Source organism: Pleurodeles waltl, chromosome 10 (assembly GCF_031143425.1).
Source record: "Pleurodeles waltl isolate 20211129_DDA chromosome 10, aPleWal1.hap1.20221129, whole genome shotgun sequence".
Classification (NCBI taxonomy): domain Eukaryota; kingdom Metazoa; phylum Chordata; class Amphibia; order Caudata; family Salamandridae; genus Pleurodeles; species Pleurodeles waltl.
Window position 1 is genome coordinate 662,437,881 of NC_090449.1, and position 17,504 is coordinate 662,455,384.

Here is a 17,504-nt window from a genome sequence, read left to right on the forward strand (position 1 = left end):
AGTAGTTTAAGTTTTTAAGGGGCTTAGTATTATAGTAGACCTGCTAGTCCTGAAAATATGTAATGCACCATGCTCTCTTCGGACTGAATATATGCTTAACGCATTGTACTACTTTCTGCCATTCTGTTTTCATGTAGGTATGCCCTCTATGGGCTAACTATATGGCTACATAACCATGTTTCTTATCAATTATAATTTTATTGTGGTGTCCTGAGCATTGCAGCATTATAGTTAACATACTATATTATTCGCTGCAGTCGGTCGTCACATAATGCCTAACAGGGCATTCTTTTAATGAGCATTTTTGCTCATAACTTAGCCTGTGGTGGTCCTAGGACAATGGGACCACCTTCAAAATGTACACCACAACCTACTCTTTATCTCTGGATCATGCATGGGACCACACACTAGGTTAGTGGGATCCCAAAAAATTGTGCCTTTTGGGGGGAGAATTGGGTTAGCCAGCCAGCAACTCTGATGGTGGGGTGGTAAAAGTGATATTCTATTGGAATTAACCTGGCAGATTTAAATTAGGATGCTAAATGGCACCATTTTCCTTTTTGGCTGCAGTTAGAGGAAGAAGGTGAATATAAGTGCTTTGGTCATATGCAAGGCCACTTGAATTATGTGGCAGGAAAAGACCAAATTATGAGGCAGGGTGGACCAATTTATGTGGACATCATTTAGTAAAACATGTTTGACGCATGACAATATTTCACATAATAATGTGGAAGCTTGGTAAATCATAATGGGTAACTAAAATGTGTTAGTCTCACCCCTGACGTTGGTACTTGGCAGGGCTGTCTCCTCTGTATTAAGCCTCTTGAATTGCATGACTCTAGGCACTACACTAGCAACCGGGTGACCAGAGGTGGTCAACACCAGCCGCGACTTGCAAGCGGAGCCAAAGTGAAACCAGAGCTCTGTGAGTGAGTTCAGTGAGGGCGGCCTCACTGGGCCTTGTCGGAAGGCCCACAAACTGCAGCAGTAGACTTGCAGCCCTGTGGGTCACTGAGGGCCTTTGGTGAGTCCCCCCACTGATGCTGTGCAGCCTGGCCTCTGCCAGATGCCTGTGGACAGAGGGCAGTGGGAAAGACCTGATTGCGCCCGCGAGGCAGATTAAGGCGAGGTGGGCAAGGGTCTTGGGTAGGTCCAAGTGGAGGCATGTGGGTTGCCAGGGCTGGACCAGTCGAGTGGTGTGGGAAGATCAATGTGGTCGCCTCTCCCCTATAAGTGCCCCCATAAGGCTCTACCCCTGACCGCAGCAAGCCACTGAAGTATCTGGGAGCCTTATGAGCCTTCAAGGGTGTGGAGTGCAGTGCCTGTAGTCAGCCATTGCCAAGTGTGTGCCCCTGAGCCCTGCAGAAGTGGCCCGGCTAGAGCTGGGTGCGGCTTGCAGGGAGTCTAATGTGTGCCTCTCTCCTGCCTTGCGCCTCACTCCAGCTCCCCACTTCCACACCCGCCCATGCCTCCCTTGTTTGTTCTACGGTGGCCTCCTTCACTTGTAACTATTGGTGGATTGTTCTGCTTAAGCACTCTGGTGAGGCATCTACTGTAACCGCAGTGCTCTTTCAACATATACTAGGTCTGCATTGTAGAAGTATCCTCCACTATGGAACCCAAGAAAAATCATCCATCCGTACAAAGTCTGCTACTGAAGGAATAGCCACACTGCCTCCAGCCACCTCTAGGCACACTAGAAGTACAGCCTAGGTGTGCTCACCCCCTAAACTGTCACTGAAGGCTCCCCTCAGGGGAACCATTATGCGATTTATTTGGCCTGTGTCTGGGCGTGGGGCTGAAGCTACTGGGTCCACTACAATCCCTCTAAAGAGCACTGACCGATTTCAGACAATGGTAGGCCAGAACTCGACAGCACAATCTGCCGGCCTCCATCACCCGTCATCCAGCACAAAGCAAAGGTCATGGTCATGCCCTGGGTTGAGGGGCACTCTCAAGCAAATCACAGTGCAATGGCAGACTACCAACTCCTCTTTTAACAGCTGAGGATGGGAGCACACCAAATCATGCACCACAAAGCCCTAAAATCCTGCAGGAGAGCCTGGGACCAAAGTGGAGAGAGAGCTAGTAGTTGTGGCGCAAATTCACAGCCAATGCACAGCAGGGACTGAGGGGGCTTTCAACGCCCTCAGGCCCATTTCTGCCTGAGCCTAGCCAGTCAAGTCTCTGAATTTACTGACGTTGATGTAATTGACGTCTCATTCTTACTAATACTCGAGACTGAAATAGAGAGAACTTTAGATCTAACTCCTAAGCTGTTTAGAACCCTGGAGGAGACCGGGTATTTCTGCCTTGGAATGCAAGATTTCTATGGTAAGGAAGATTTGCAGTCTACCGTCACTAACGACGCTCAAAACACAAACACCAAAGCGATGTTTTGGCAGTCCACGGAAATGGAGCTTCAGGTAGACTTATTGCAGTCGATAGCACATCGCCAGGTGAATTTAGACACCAAGATCGACTTCATCATAGAGAATACACAGCAAATTGGCTTCCAACCTGTATTCCTGCTCCTGTGCTGCTATAGTAGACAAACTCAGATGCATGGCTTGCTCGTCACCACGCTCTGAGTCATGGACTACCACTTGACTGACCCGGGCCCCAACTGCCATCACAACTTCAGCCCAGAAAATGAAAAGGGGAAATATGCCAACTTAAGCCCAAACAAGCATACAGCTTCTTGCTACACCAAGACCCAATGACTTCTGCAGTATTGTCCGACGCAGCTGCCCGTCAACCCTACACTGGCCCCACAAGAGAGGCCGAGAACAAGGAAACAACAACAACAAAGAGATCCTCTAGCCCTGCTGCTCAATGGGCATCAATGTCAAGGCGGGTCTGGAAAAAGCTGAGGAAACAGCAGAAAAAGGCGAAAGCAAGAAGTATGAGGCAGCTACAAACTTTTTCCCCGCAACATATCAGGGGTATTCCCTATTTTCACTTCAAAATTAGGTGGTAACAAATTCTCTAACAGAGCGGGTGATAGTGTATCTTCCAAAATCTCCTTCCCCACAAAGGAACATACAGGATTTCCACGCAGTAGGCTTTCCTAGCCTTTCTTCTGAGACCAAAAGGGAACAAAAGTAATAAAAAGCGAAGGAAGACTGCCACGTCTAAGCAGGGTCACTCAGTAGCAGAAACCAGAGCTGTAATCAGATCCGCTTCCCATGAGGCAAGTCCTTACGAGTCCGATTATTCTCAAATACCAAATAAACCAAGCACAATGCCCAGTAACCTGCAAATTCAGGTACACAAAATGAGCACTGTTCTGTCCACCCTGACCCCCATGCTAACAGTAGAGGCTAATTCGTCCCAACCATCCTCATCTTCTCCACACCACTGGGAACTCACTGTTGCAGCACCAACAACTTGCTACAAAGATAGTCTAAAGTCCACCTCACCGGGCCTGGATCTTATTTATTCAACCCAAAAGGCTAGAGTAAATCGAGGAGAGCTGCCCGTAGCAGACTTAAAGTTCTCAGTATGTGAGGTTGTGCTCACCACCCAGATACCACGCTCAAGGCTTACACAACATCTTAAACAGGTGCAACATCCTACGGCTGTTTAAACACACATAGCTCATTTTCAATCTGAAGATTTGGAGTGGGTTACATTTCAAAATTTGCTTGGAGACAGCAATGATGAATCAACCCTGGTGGGCCTCGGTCAGCATCAAACTGCTGTGTTTAAGGAATTGGCAGACTGAGAGATCGAAGTTAAGCTGCCCTGTATAGAGAAATGCCCAAATGTCCTTGGATTCCTTCGACACGGGAAAGGAGGTAGCGTCAGTCCTCCATGGCACAGACCGGAGCAACAACAGTATCAGATCTCACTATGCAAGCCATTCACCCCCTTAACTCTTAGGGTAACATGCATCGGCAGTCAACTGGTTGCATCGACTTGGACATTACTGGTACCTTTCATTTCAGGCCATATCCCCCACAGACGTCACTCCTAACATCCTGCTGGTCAGGGGGACTAGCATTTCGAAAACAGTAGTCAAGACCTCGCAATTGTTTCCTGGAATGTGGCAGGCCTCAAAAAACTTATGGAGAGAGGCAGCCCTCCACTATCTACTCTGCAGGAATATACTATGTTTCCATTTGAACCGAGCCATCATGCTTCCCTCAAGTTCTTGTTGTGGAAGGTAGCCTTATTGGTAGCCCTTACATCAGCTAGGCGGGTCAGCGAGGTGCAAGCGCTGTCCATCCAAGAGCCATTCCTGCAGCTTAAACACGATAGACTGTTAATGCGCACTAACCTGCATTGTATTCCAAAGGTTCCGTCAGACTTTCACATAAACAAACCTTTAGTCTTCAAGTCTTTTTTCCCTCATCCATCTACTCCGGCGGAGAGGGCATTACACTCCTTAGATGTTAAAAGATGTGTTAAATTTTATTTGGACAGGACTAAATCTTTTCGACACTCTGTTATTTGTGGCGTACAGTGCTCCTAGGACGGGGTACCCACTATCCAAGCAGAGTATTTCCAGATGGATCGCCTCAGCCATTCGCTTTTGCCATCAAGCAGCGGGCAAACCTTTGCAATCATCTGTGCATGCTCACTCTACGAGGAAAGTCTCATCGTCAGCGGCACTGTTTGCCGGAGTGGCACTACAAGACCTTTGTAGGGCAGCAACATGGAAGAGCTGTCATACTTTCACTAAGCACTACTGCTTGGAATCTCTTTCTCAGGGAGAGGTAGCAGTGGGCCAAGTGGTTCTCAGGAATCTCTTTAGGTGAAGGTGAGCCATTTCTCCTACATCCCTCCATCCTAGAACAGGTATGCACATTGTTTACATTTAAAAAAAAAAAAAAAGAGAGAGAGAAAAACAGAAATGTATATAAGGATAAAAGAACGTTATGACAATCACATAAGTAAGCGGGTTTGACGACAATGGTCAAGTTACATTAGTGTCTTATAATAATTTCTTTTTACTGTTTTTCTTGGAATTTCATCATGTATCTGCACAGGTATATCTGTATGTAATGGAGATATATAGGTAGGTGTGTGTGTGTGTGTGTGTGTATATATATATATATATATATATATATATATATATATATATAGGCGTATAATTATAGTTCATCATTATATGCAGGATGATAATAAGGTTTTGAGGTTCAAGATATTTTTTCTATTAGAGGTGTTGTCATATTACAATGTGCATAGTTATTGCTCTCTACTCTGATTCAAGCATGTGAATCTATGAAAGTTCCAATACTGGAGTAAGAAAATAGGTTACTTACCTGTAACTGTAGTTCTCCAGTAGTGGAATCTTTCATAGATTCACATGCGACCCACCCGCCTCCCCGGAGAAGCTCACTTCACCTCTTCCTTTCTTTATATATTTAACATAATATACACACTTGTGCTTGGAGAATCTGAGGTTCTAGAGCTTCTCTCAGGAGGTTCTGAAGGGTGCTGTCGCCTGATTGGTGGAGGCTCAGGTTTGGTCCTTTTCACAAAAGGACTCTGATAGACTATGAAATTGAAGAGGCCTAGGGCCTTTTTTCTCTTTAATATGTCTTAACATTACTTGTGAAAATTGTACCGGGACTCCCATCTCGACGACGGGGAATAATTCAAGCATGTGAATCTATGAAAGATTCCAATACTAGAGAACTACAGTTACAGGTAAGTAACTTATTTTCTTTTGAGTCAGACCTAGTAATACATTGATAAGTTTATTTCTGTTTTAGACATTGAAATGTTTAACAGTTGGTAATCTTAATTCCTTTCCAGAGGTGGTTGTGTGAGAAAACAAAACACACTAGTTTTAATCTGGAGACATGTTAATTAAATCCGAAAGACTGTATTTTTTTTTTTTTTTTTTTTGCTAGTCAATGTATTTTGTTAAGCAGTGCATTTATAAATAGTGTTTACCTATCTTACTGACTAGTGATTTTGTTTTAAAGAATTATTGAGAATGGACAAGAAAGAGTGGAGGTCGAAGAAGATGGACAATTAAAGTCCTTAACAGTAAATGGTAAGGAGCAGCTGCTACGCTTGGATAACAAATAAGTTCAACGCACGCATTTAACAGAAATGTTAACATAAAAACGAGCACCATTTGTGGATTAACAGGATCGTATTTTGAAGATGTCAAAGGAACTGTACTTTGAGCATAACTGTACCTATTCTACAAAGTATTTATAAAAAGCTCAATGAAGCTTATACTTGTTATAGACATTTCAGTTCTGAGTCGGGACCACATTCATCATTTATTTTTGTCTTAATATTGTTGTAAATTTTGTACGCGTTTTGTTTTTATTAAATTGTAGGTGAAACGTGTTTTTTGTAAGGCTGGTACAAAATCTACTCTAACATTTGCATGACTCTTGCTTTACTGTTTTGTTTAAAATGTCACGTAGCACAGTATTACTAAATCTGATGTAAATTTAACATTTCCAGCAATTTTAATTCTCACTTTTTATACTTGTGGCAGTGAATGTTAATAATTAATCCATTCCAGAATACCTTCTAGTTGTGCATGAATGCTGGCCGATTGTTTTGACAATTGTTGAACTTTGTAATGTTACCAAGCATAAGCGAACACAAATGAAAGCAAACTGGACTGCTATCTTTTGCTTGAAATTGGAAATTAATAAATGCTGATGTTCTGGTGCATTCTTTCATGCATAGTATCTGAAGCTTTTTGTCTCTGTGATTCTCCAATTGGGTATCTTTATCAGTTTTTCTTCAAGCTTACATTGAGAACTTTAACTCATTTTGCAAACGTTTTCCCGTTTGTGGAAAACGTTACCTAGACCTTGCATTTAGTGCTGCAACTCCTAAAATATAAGTACATAGTCCTACAGTGCTAAATGCTACAGGGATTGTATCCCTTTTGAAACAAATAATTTAAATGTGCGCAGATGAATGTGCAGTAATTTACCATCTTTAAAAACTTTGTGTTTTTTTTTTTTTTTTCAATAAAATTTGTTATTGTACAAAATCTTTGAACAGAGCTCCTTGGTATTCTTGAAGAACATTAGGTTGAAAAAAGGGTTAGTGGAAGTACCACACAGTAGCACATCTTTCTTTGCTTGTCACACACATTAATGCATCTTACTTTGCTTGTCACATATATGTCCAGCACAATTTACAAACTATTAAATGCGTTTGCCTTCTGAATGAACACTTTTAACCACAAATTGCCACTTTTTGAATATTCCCAGATCTCAAACTGGAGCAGGAAAATTTCAACAGCAGTGCTCCCAGGCACTAGCAGGTGGCGCTATGCTGATCTAAGTGACTTCAAAATGCCCCGTACATTCCGTAACAGAGCTGCATGTAAATGTCACACTTGCTGGCCAATTTCCCTTCCTTTCTTTTGGGCTCTTTTGACTTAGATCAGTATTTTGCTCCCAAGGTTTTCTCTCTTGAAGCAAGAGATTACTAGACAGTCTGTTACGGAATCATGCCCCTGGCGTAAATTACAGGCTTCAAACTAAACACTGCAGGAAGCGCATGTTAGTCACACACCTGCACTGGTGTGCCTTTGGTACATGGGCTCTTGTCATTAATCTATTGTACAGCATTTACGTCCTTATGCAACCAAAGGCAATTCGGTACCAGTATGTTGAATACTTACATCGCCGAACACAAAAAGAGGCCATGCTCAAAACTGTAGTCTCTGCCCAAGTCATGCACAGGGTCTTGGTCCCGCTTATGAAACAATTTCTGCAAACGATCCCACTTGGTCTTCAGTTAAGTTGAAGACCAAGCAATTTCATAAAACAGAAAAGCATTACTCAAACCCATCCCTCCAATCTAACTCTGAAAAAGAAGGTGCAGTGGCATCAAGATAATCATTGCTCTTGTTCGAAGTAGCCTCGTTTTGGAACCTATTGTTAAACTGGTCCCGATGCATCAGGGTTCCCTGGTCTGTTGTCAACCGTGCAATAGATGGCTGCCTTGAATACAGCTATGCTACATGTCTTGGGTACAGTTCGGACCCCCTCTAGTGTCTTTGGGTCCCACAGAGCTGCAGGGGCCTCTTGTCAGATTACTGCTCGAGCCCCCAAACCCTCCTCTCCAACCCCCCATCTGCCCCTGCCGCCATGGTCTGTTGGTACAGGGCCAGTACCAACTCTGGTACAGACTTTTATGGCAGCCCCTAGATCTGTGCCATTTACTGAAGCGCCTTGCCGGTGGCAATGAATGATCCTTTGCCAGTGCTCTTGTCTGACCCCCAAACTAATGTCAGACTGAGGCTGACTGCTGTCACACTATAAGTTCAAAAAAGTGCAAATGGTCATTATGCAGCATGACTAACCCTGCTCCAACACCACAGTGTAACTTTCAGCCGAAACTCAATTCATATTTTTTTGGCTCCGATTCCCGCTCTATATAAAAAACGTACAGGCTTTCCCAGGACACAGATGACAGGAACGGTGATGGTTACTCCACCATCACGTTACTGACGATGTATTATACTTGAATTTACAGAATGCATGCCGGTATCTCACCTCCCCTGAAATCCAGCTTGTCTAACTACATGGGCCACAAACGGAAGAAAGTGCCTAGTTTGTGGCAGTGTTCTGGACTTCCTAACTAGGCCCTTCAGACTGATAGTCTCATTGTGCAATCTCAGCTAGTTGCTTTCCAACAACCCCCCTGAGAGGGACCTGCAAAGAATTGAAACTTTTAATGAAAGGATATTTTTCTCCACAAGTATTACCCCAACGTCCATAAGTGAGTTTTGTTTGCTATATACATGCACTGTGGCACATTGCCAGCTGAGACCTTGACAGCAGTTCTGAGAGACCTCTGAGCTTCTCAGGCTCAGGGAATACATGGTGACCTGAATGCAGTGAAGTAGGTCATCCTTGCAGGCCTGGATATTACCAGTTGTCTTACCAGGGCTGTTGACACCAGTGTTGTGCTTTGAAGATAAAAATAGATGAGGCCGAATAGATTGTCTGGCGCTGTTCAAGTATTCCTAATAAACATGCCCTTTGATGGGTCCAGACTTTTTAGGGGTAAAAGCAGACTGTGCTTGGTAGATTTAAAGACCGTCAAGCCCATGCACCAAATTTAGGGTTTCCGAAGACAGCTAAACAATTTTCCATACCAATTGAGGAAATTCAGAGGTTATTCCAGGGACCCAGTCTGTCAGCTTTCCCAGATAGTGCCACAGCAGAACATCCAGTCCTTTTGAGGTTGTGGCAGTCACAGCACAAGGTCGCAGGCACAGCATCTCTACAGTTCCTCCATTCCAACTCCAGCAGCTACCAAGCATATTAGGTTTGTCCTCAGCAACTCATAGCACGCCAGTGGGAAGAGGGGTCTGGCATTCTCACCACCCCCTCAACTGGAGATCCATTCATTCACATGGGTCTTGCAGATTAGTCTAAGGGAACACACCTGCTCTTCATTTCCTCCCTGCCCCATCTTCCTTCCTTTTCAGAATGGACTTTGGAGGAGCACTTGGCAATCCTGGAGCAGAAACTGAACCTTTTTACTCTCCAGTGGTGCAATCAAATGGGTACAGGATTCAGAAAAAGGCATGAGATGCTGTTGACGCTACTTTCTGTTTCTGAAATGGGACGAGAGGCTCTGGCCTATTTTAATGCATTGCCTGTTGAATGCCAGATGGGCAAATTCACAATGTTGGTTCAGTTGATCTCTGCTCTGGGCCCCTGTAACTAGGTAGTGTCTTGCCTTTCATTATGCAATGCAGAGGGAGGCACCTGTAGTTCAAGATGGGCGAAGAGCACTTTCAATTTGCTGTGCTTGACACCTGCCTCACCTCAGCACTTCAGCTGTTCGCTAAAGAAAAGGCAGTTGTCACGGCCCGCCTTCAACGGTCGGGAGTACTTGTATTCTCATAACTAGATGACTGGTTGCTAAAGACTGGATTTCCGCAATCAGTTGTGAACTACCTCTGAACAAGAGCTGAGCTCCTGACATTGTTGGGTTTCACCATTGAGCCAAGGTCCCACCTATGCCCCTCACAAAGTCATTCATTACAGTGATTCTAGACTCTGGCATTCAAGCCCTTTCCTCCAGCTAGCGAGGCCTGGACATTGAGTATTGGATTCTGGTTTTTCAAGATCAGTTCAGGATTTCTGTTAGGGTGGCGCTGAGGCTTCTTAGTCTCATGGATCCTCCTCGTTCACAATGCCACATGGCACACAGAGGAGCCCTGCAATGGAACCTCAAGTCCCAGTGAGCTAACCATTGGGTCTCTTCAATGCCATTCAGTTCTCAGAGGAGGGGTTTCCGGATCTGCAGTGGTGGCTGTCAAATACCAATCTGAACCATGGCCTCCCCCACTCATAGCTCGCAGTTGGGGTGGATGAGTCACTGTTGGCTTGTAGGAGGACACTTGGGGAAGGAATAGCTCCGAGGCCTCTGATATCTGTTAGAAATTCAGCTTGTATCAGTCTTGTGAGCTTCAGGTGATCCGTCTAGCCCTAAAGGCCTTCCTGCCATCTGAGAGGGAGGCTGATGCAGGTCTTCATGCACAACATTAGCACTATGTGGTACTGCAACCAGCAGGGATTAATGGGGTTCTGGGCCTTGTGCCAGGTGCTCTGTGCCTCTATTATTGACTGCAACAGCAGAACATGTTCCTGAATACCATAGCTGATGAACTCAAGAGATGATGTCTGGCTGCTCTCAAGTGTCCTCTCCATCTTGAGGTAGTGTATAGCAATTTCACACACTGGAGGGAGCCTTTGCTATATCGATTCAGCACCTTCATGAATCCCCAGTGTCAGCAGTTTTGTTCACCACAGTTGGCACCAGAGTGCTTAAGAGAAACATTTGGACTGGAATGACACGAAGGAGTTCTGTACTTTCCCACTGATGCCTCTCTTGCCTTGAGTTCTGAAAAAGAGCTGGAAAGACTGGGCCGCAAAGTCAGATTGATTGCCCCAGAACTGGGCCAGGAGAGTGTAGTATCCAGGAGCTTCTATGTCTGAGCATTTGCACACTGAGCATGTTTTGACTTCAGGGTGCCCTCTGGTCTCAGCAGCAGGGCAAGGTCCGGCAGCCTCATTCCTACAACTTAAACCTCCATGTGTGGAGAGACTGAAGGTAACTGATGTTATCCTTCCTTCCAGACTTCCTTGAAGTCCATCTGTCCTGAGGGGTGGGACAAGTTTGTTGCCTGGTGTGGTGCTCGGGGTACTGACCTCTTCTGAGCCAAATGTTGTGAGGCTCTCTTGCTTGTTCTTTATTTAGCCTAGCAAGGCATTTGCAGTGGGTTCAGTGAAAGGTTTTGTTACCCATTTCAGCCTTTCTTTGTCTATGGGATCAACCATCCTTGTTTGAGTTTCTTGCAATGCATTTAAAAAAAATTAACATGTATATTTCCTTCCTAACCATTTGTAATATATATATATTCCATATGTGTATTCCCTCCTAGCCTATGCATAGCTTCTTCTTGAGCCTCTTACAACCATAATGTTGGTATGCAGTGAGTGTGCTACAGGCGTTGTCTGTATAACTGCCTTCAATACCTTCTTCCCAGAGAAGTTGATGCTGAGGACGTTTATGGCTTCACTCTCTAAGGCCATTTTGCCCTTTTATGTTGACCAGTCAGTCACCTTGCTTGCTTTTATTGCTTTGCCTCATCCCACAAAAGAGGAGGAGAGGCTCCATCACTTTGATCCAAAGTGGGCATAATACTTATACACCGACTGGACTAAAGATTATTGGGTAAACTATCAGCTTTTAGTTTGCTTCACAAGTGCAAAGAACTGTAAGATAATGCAGAAGATGACCCTGTCAAGGTGGCAAATCCTCTTCCTTAAGATCTGTTATGCAGTGGTCTGAAAGCAGCCTCCTAATGGCGCATAACACCAGGGCCAAGGCTGCTCCAGTAGTATTGGTACGCAATGTGTGTGTCCTTGATATCTGCCAGGCTGCGACTTAGGCATCTGTACATACATTTATGAAGCACTACTGCCTTGGCGGCCTGGTCTGTTGCAAGCATCACTTGGTCATGCAGGAGTTTTTGGTCTGAGTCCACTCTCCATCCCCTCCACCTTTGGGAGGTACTACTTTATTATGTATTCTGAGGGTGAGGAATCTGCAGCTAGAAGTATCCATCAAGAGTTGCCTTTTCACTATATAAAAATATCCCAAGTTAAAGATCAGCATACAATTGCAAATAACATTTATCCTCTACATCCAAGAATGCAGAATGGGTCAAGAAACTAAGGTCACCACTCAAGGGTGGCACTTGCATACAAATCCATTCTGTCACATCTGGGGCAGTATGAAGTCTACACCGAGTTGCACGATGAAACCTGTTTGTGCGCAGGAGTGGTGCCCTTGAAATTGTCTGGTTCGTGTTGCACTTGAAGATATTCTAAAGGTGAGGCTTCTGCGGTTAGAGTATCCACCAGACAGAGCATTACCCAAGGGTAAGTAACTTATTTTACTATTGATGCATAGAGGCAGTGTACCTGAAACAGTAAGAGCAATGTTTGAAAGTATAGTTACATTAATACCTTTCAAAATGCTACCTGCATTTTGGAATGCACGAAAATGCATATTGCTGTTGCGTATCTTATGAAAGAAATAACACTGCAGCTTTCATAAAATATTGAGCTTAACTATTGTTGCGTTCAGCTCTTTTGTAAATGGGCCTTTTCTATTGGAGGTGCTAAAATCTGCTTATCAACATTTTTAACATGCAAAAGAAATTGGGAGTGGCTCATCTTGGTGTTGTTGCTACACCAGACTTACTCCCAAGTTTCCACTGAAGTCTTTGCATGGTTCCTTATTTTTTCCTTCAGCTGAAAAGAACCAAGGCATACCTGAAGTTTTACCGTCCACTGAAGTATGGAGCCCTATCTCTTGTGTAGCAGTAGTCCTTCAAATTTCACTTTTCCACTATATCTTCATTTTCATTTTCCTGCTAGTCATAGACCTAGTAACCACCGTATCTAAGCTTTCACAATTATGTATGTAAACAATACTGTGATATGAATAAAACCAATAAAGAGCAATTAAAAAAAAGTTAATTATTAGTGGTTGGATAGATTAACTCTTACCTTTGCTTAGGGCAGTTAGTTTTATTTCCTGTTGATGAAGCAAAGGCTTTGGCTACTCAAGACACGAAAAAATACAAGAAGGACGCCTAGCAATCTGCTTGGACAGTTGTGCTTTACCTGCTAGTTCTTTGCATAGGTGAGAATATGTTTTGCAGATAGTTACATGCTGAACAAGTGTGCCTCTAGGGCTTTTTGGAAGGTGAACATGTTAGGTGTTGGTGACAGGCCTTTCCTTACATTAGCCTAACTTCTTCTTGCAATTCGAAAAAAAACTTGTTTTGTTGTATTTGTTTTGATAATTCCAGATTTCAATCAAGACTTGCTTCTACTTTTAATTTGGTGGATAGGCCTAAATTGCTGGCTCTGTTGATTATGCAGCATACATTTAAGGTGGTTCTGACTTTCTAGGGAAGCCAGTGAAACTCATAACATTTGATTGAGATAATATAAAGGTTTTTTTCAGTGTTAAATCAAGCAGGTAATGGAGTAAAGTATTCGGGTCAAGCATGAAAGACAGTCAGATTGGTAAGTGCCTGAACATGAGCATGATCTCTCCCACTCAGCATCCAGTCCTAATTATTAGTTACTTTTACCTTTTGTATCCTTTATGTTTTGAATACAAGCCCAGAGCCATAAATACTTTAAAAAAGACTAGGTCCAAACAAGAGGTGTGATCACGATGTCCTACACAAAACTACCCTGCACCACATTAAACAGCCTCCTTGGTTAGCCCTGAAACAAGCCATCTTAATCATTCCATTCTGACACCCTACCACCTTTCAGAATTATAAGTATCTAAGAGCCCCAGCACCTCCTCCTTTGCTCAAACGACAGTAGTGCTTAAAGTTGTGTTGGACTTGTAAGTTCCCTATTACCGCTCATGTATTCTAGATATGGCTGCCATAGATTTTGAAATGTTGGTGCATTACCATTCAAATAAGTATTTCCATCACCACAAACACCATTTTTGTATGGCTGTGCCACCTATGCCAGCTCACACAGTGCCACAGGTGACACACTTTATTGGCTCTCATCACAGTCACCCTGTGAGGAGCCAATGTCACACGGCACGGAAAACGAGCTGGAAGCCACTGTAAACTAGTGTTCGGTGGCATGTGTAGCTGCAGATACACATGCTGTGCATAGTCCGCTGTCTGGTGTTGGGCTCGGAGTGTTACAAGTTGTTTTTCTTCGAAGAAGTCTTTTCGAGTCACGAGACCGAGGGACTCCTCCTACTTTGGTTCCATTGCGCATGGGCGTCGACTCCATCTTAGATTGTTTTTTTTCCGCCATCGGGTTCGGACGTGTTCCTTTTCGCTCCGTGTTTTGGGTCGGAAAGTTAGTCAGAATCTCGGAATAATTCGTCGGTATTGTTTCGTTCGGTATCGGGATAGTTAGGACAAATCGACACCGAACGTTGAAGAGCTCCGGTGACCCTTCGGGTAATTTCGATCCCCCGTTGGGGCCTGGTCGGCCCGACAGGTGCAACATCGAGAATGATGGAACGGACCCCGTTCCGATTCTGTCCTAAATGCCACAATAAGTATCCGTATACGGATCAACATTTGGTCTGTAACTTGTGCCTGTCCCCCGAGCACAAGGAAGATACGTGCGAAGCCTGTCGTGCGTTTCGGTCGAGAAAAACACTTAGAGACCGAAGAGCCAGGAGGTTGCAGATGGTGTCCACGCCGACAGGACAACAACGGTTCGAGGAGGAGGAAGAAGAAGCTTTCTCCATCCACGAGTCGGATTCCGAAGAATTCGACGTCGAAGATCAACCAACCGTGAGTAAGACGTCGAAACAAAAATCTCACGAAAAGACTGACAAAGCCCAGGGGACGCCACCGCCAACAGGCCATGGCTTAACCCGGAAAGTAGGTGACCGTCCATCGGCACCGAAAAAGGGCGAGCTCGTGTCGAAGTCGTCCTACTCGGGTCGAGACACAGGCACGCAGCAATCTCGGGCCCGAGAGTGTGGTGCAGAAAGAGGTCGACACCGAGACAGCGGCACCGAAGTTGCTCAACTCAGCGGCACCGAAGGTGGTCGGCACCGAGACAGCACGGCACCGAAACGGAAAGAGATCTTTTCGGAGCCGAGAAAATCCAAAGACACGGTTTCGGTGCCGAAACACCCGGCAACCGAACCGAAAACTGGTTCCTACTCAGAGGAACAAGGAATGTCCTCTCAACTAAAAAAAACATGGATTTGAGGAGGAATTACAAACATTAGAGCCAGATCACACGCAAAAGTGGATCTTTATTCAGAAGGATACAGGGAAGATCAGCACTCTTCCCCCAATCAAGAGGAAGAGGAAACTTGACTTCCAGCAAGGAGACAAGCAACCACAAGCAAAAGTGGTAAAAAAGTTCACTCCACCAACCTCACCACCACCATCAACTCATGCATCACCGGCACAAACTCCACCATTAACACACTCCCCAGCTCATACCACACTGAGCCAGGATGACCCGGATGCATGGGACCTATACAACGCCCCGGTATCGGACAATAGCCCAGAGTCGTACCCAACTAAACCGTCACCACCTGAGGAAAGTACTTCATATGCACAGGTGGTAGCTAGAGCAGCCGAATTCCATAATGTGTGGCTACATTCGGAGCCTATTGAGGATGACTTCCTCTTTAACACCCTGTCCTCCACCCATAGCCATTATCAAAGCCTTCCCATGCTCCCAGGAATGCTAAGACACTCCAAACAGATATTTCAGAAGCCAGTTAAAAGCAGAGCCATAACTCCAAGGGTGGAGAAAAAATACAAGGCACCGCCCACAGACCCTGCTTTTATTACATCACAACAGATACCAGATTCAGTAGTTGTGGGGGCAGCTCGGAAGAGAGCCAACTCGCATACATCAGGCGACGCACCACCTCCGGACAAGGAGAGCCGCAAATTTGATGCAGCGGGAAAAAGGGTTGCAGCACAAGCGGCAAATCAGTGGCGCATCACCAACTCGCAAGCACTCCTAGCGAGATACGACAGGGCTCATTGGGATGAGATGCAACATTTCATCGAACACCTCCCTAAAGAGTTCCAAAAACGAGCGAAACAGGTGGTGGAAGAGGGGCAAAGTATCTCCAACAACCAGATACGATCTGCCATGGATGCAGCGGATACAGCTGCAAGAACAAATACTGCAGTCACGATAAGGAGGCACGCATGGCTGCGCACATCTGGCTTCAAACCTGAGATACAACAGGCTGTGCTCAATATGCCGTTTAATGAACAGCAATTGTTTGGGCCGGAGGTGGACACTGCAATTGAAAAATTTAAAAAGGACACCGACGCAGCCAAAGCCATGGGCGCACTCTACTCCCCGCAGGGCAGAGGCACATTTGGCACATTTCGTAAAACAACTTTTAGGGGAGGGTTTCGAGGTCAACCCACAGAAACCAGACCTCACAAACAAGACCACCTACATACCAGGGACAATACAGAGGGGGCCAATTCCCAAGAAACCGTGGAAAATTTCAAGGTCCCAACACCCCTCAAAATAAACAGTGACTCACAAGTCACACAACCCCTTCACACAACACCAGTGGGGGGGAGACTAAGCCAGTTCTACAATTCTTGGGAGGAAATAACAACAGACACTTGGGTCTTAGCAATTATCCAACATGGCTATTGCATAGAATTTCTCCAACTCCCTCCAAACGTCCCACCGAAAACACACAATATGTCAAAACAGCATATAGACCTTCTAGGACTAGAAGTTCAAGCATTACTGCAAAAAGACGCAATAGAATTAGTACCAGGTCCACAAAAGAACACAGGAGTTTACTCACTGTACTTTTTAATACCAAAAAAGGACAAAACTCTAAGACCAATACTAGATCTCAGAACACTAAACACCTACATCAAATCAGACCACTTTCACATGGTCACATTACAAGACGTAATCCCACTGCTCAAAAAGCAAGACTACATGACAACATTAGATCTAAAAGATGCGTATTTCCATATACCGATACATCCCTCGCACAGGAAATACCTAAGGTTCGTATTCAAAGGAATACATTACCAATTCAAAGTGTTGCCATTCGGAATAACAACTGCGCCAAGAGTCTTTACAAAATGTCTAGCAGTAGTAGCTGCACATATCAGGAGGCAGCAAATACACTTGTTCCCTTACTTAGACGACTGGCTAATCAAGACCAACACGCTAACAAATTGTTCACATCACACAAATTATGTTATACAAACCCTTTACAAGCTGGGTTTCTCCATCAACTATGCAAAGTCACACCTTTTGCCGTGTCAAACACAGCAATACCTAGGAGCGACAATCAACACAACAGAAGGGATAGCCACTCCAAGTCCACAAAGGGTTCAAGCATTTCACAAGGTGATACAGGCCATGTATCCAACACAAAAGATACATGCAAAGATGGTGTTAAAACTCCTAGGCATGATGTCCTCATGCATAGCCATTGTCCCAAACGCAAGATTG

At 44.7% G+C, this 17,504-nt stretch overlaps 1 protein-coding gene across 3 annotated transcripts in view; it reads left to right on the top strand.

The window, feature by feature from the left end:
- Positions 1-17,504, top strand: part of DNAJB6 (DnaJ heat shock protein family (Hsp40) member B6) — a 424,156-nt gene that overhangs the window by 224,507 nt on the left and 182,145 nt on the right. For 2 of the 3 annotated variants that reach the window (XM_069211156.1, XM_069211157.1), the window contains exon 8: positions 5,940-6,010. In XM_069211156.1, coding sequence (XP_069067257.1) covers positions 5,940-6,010 — 71 coding nt within the window. Of the gene's footprint in view, positions 1-5,939; positions 6,675-17,504 lie in introns of those variants that run through there. The other variant, XM_069211158.1, reaches the window with a different exon arrangement.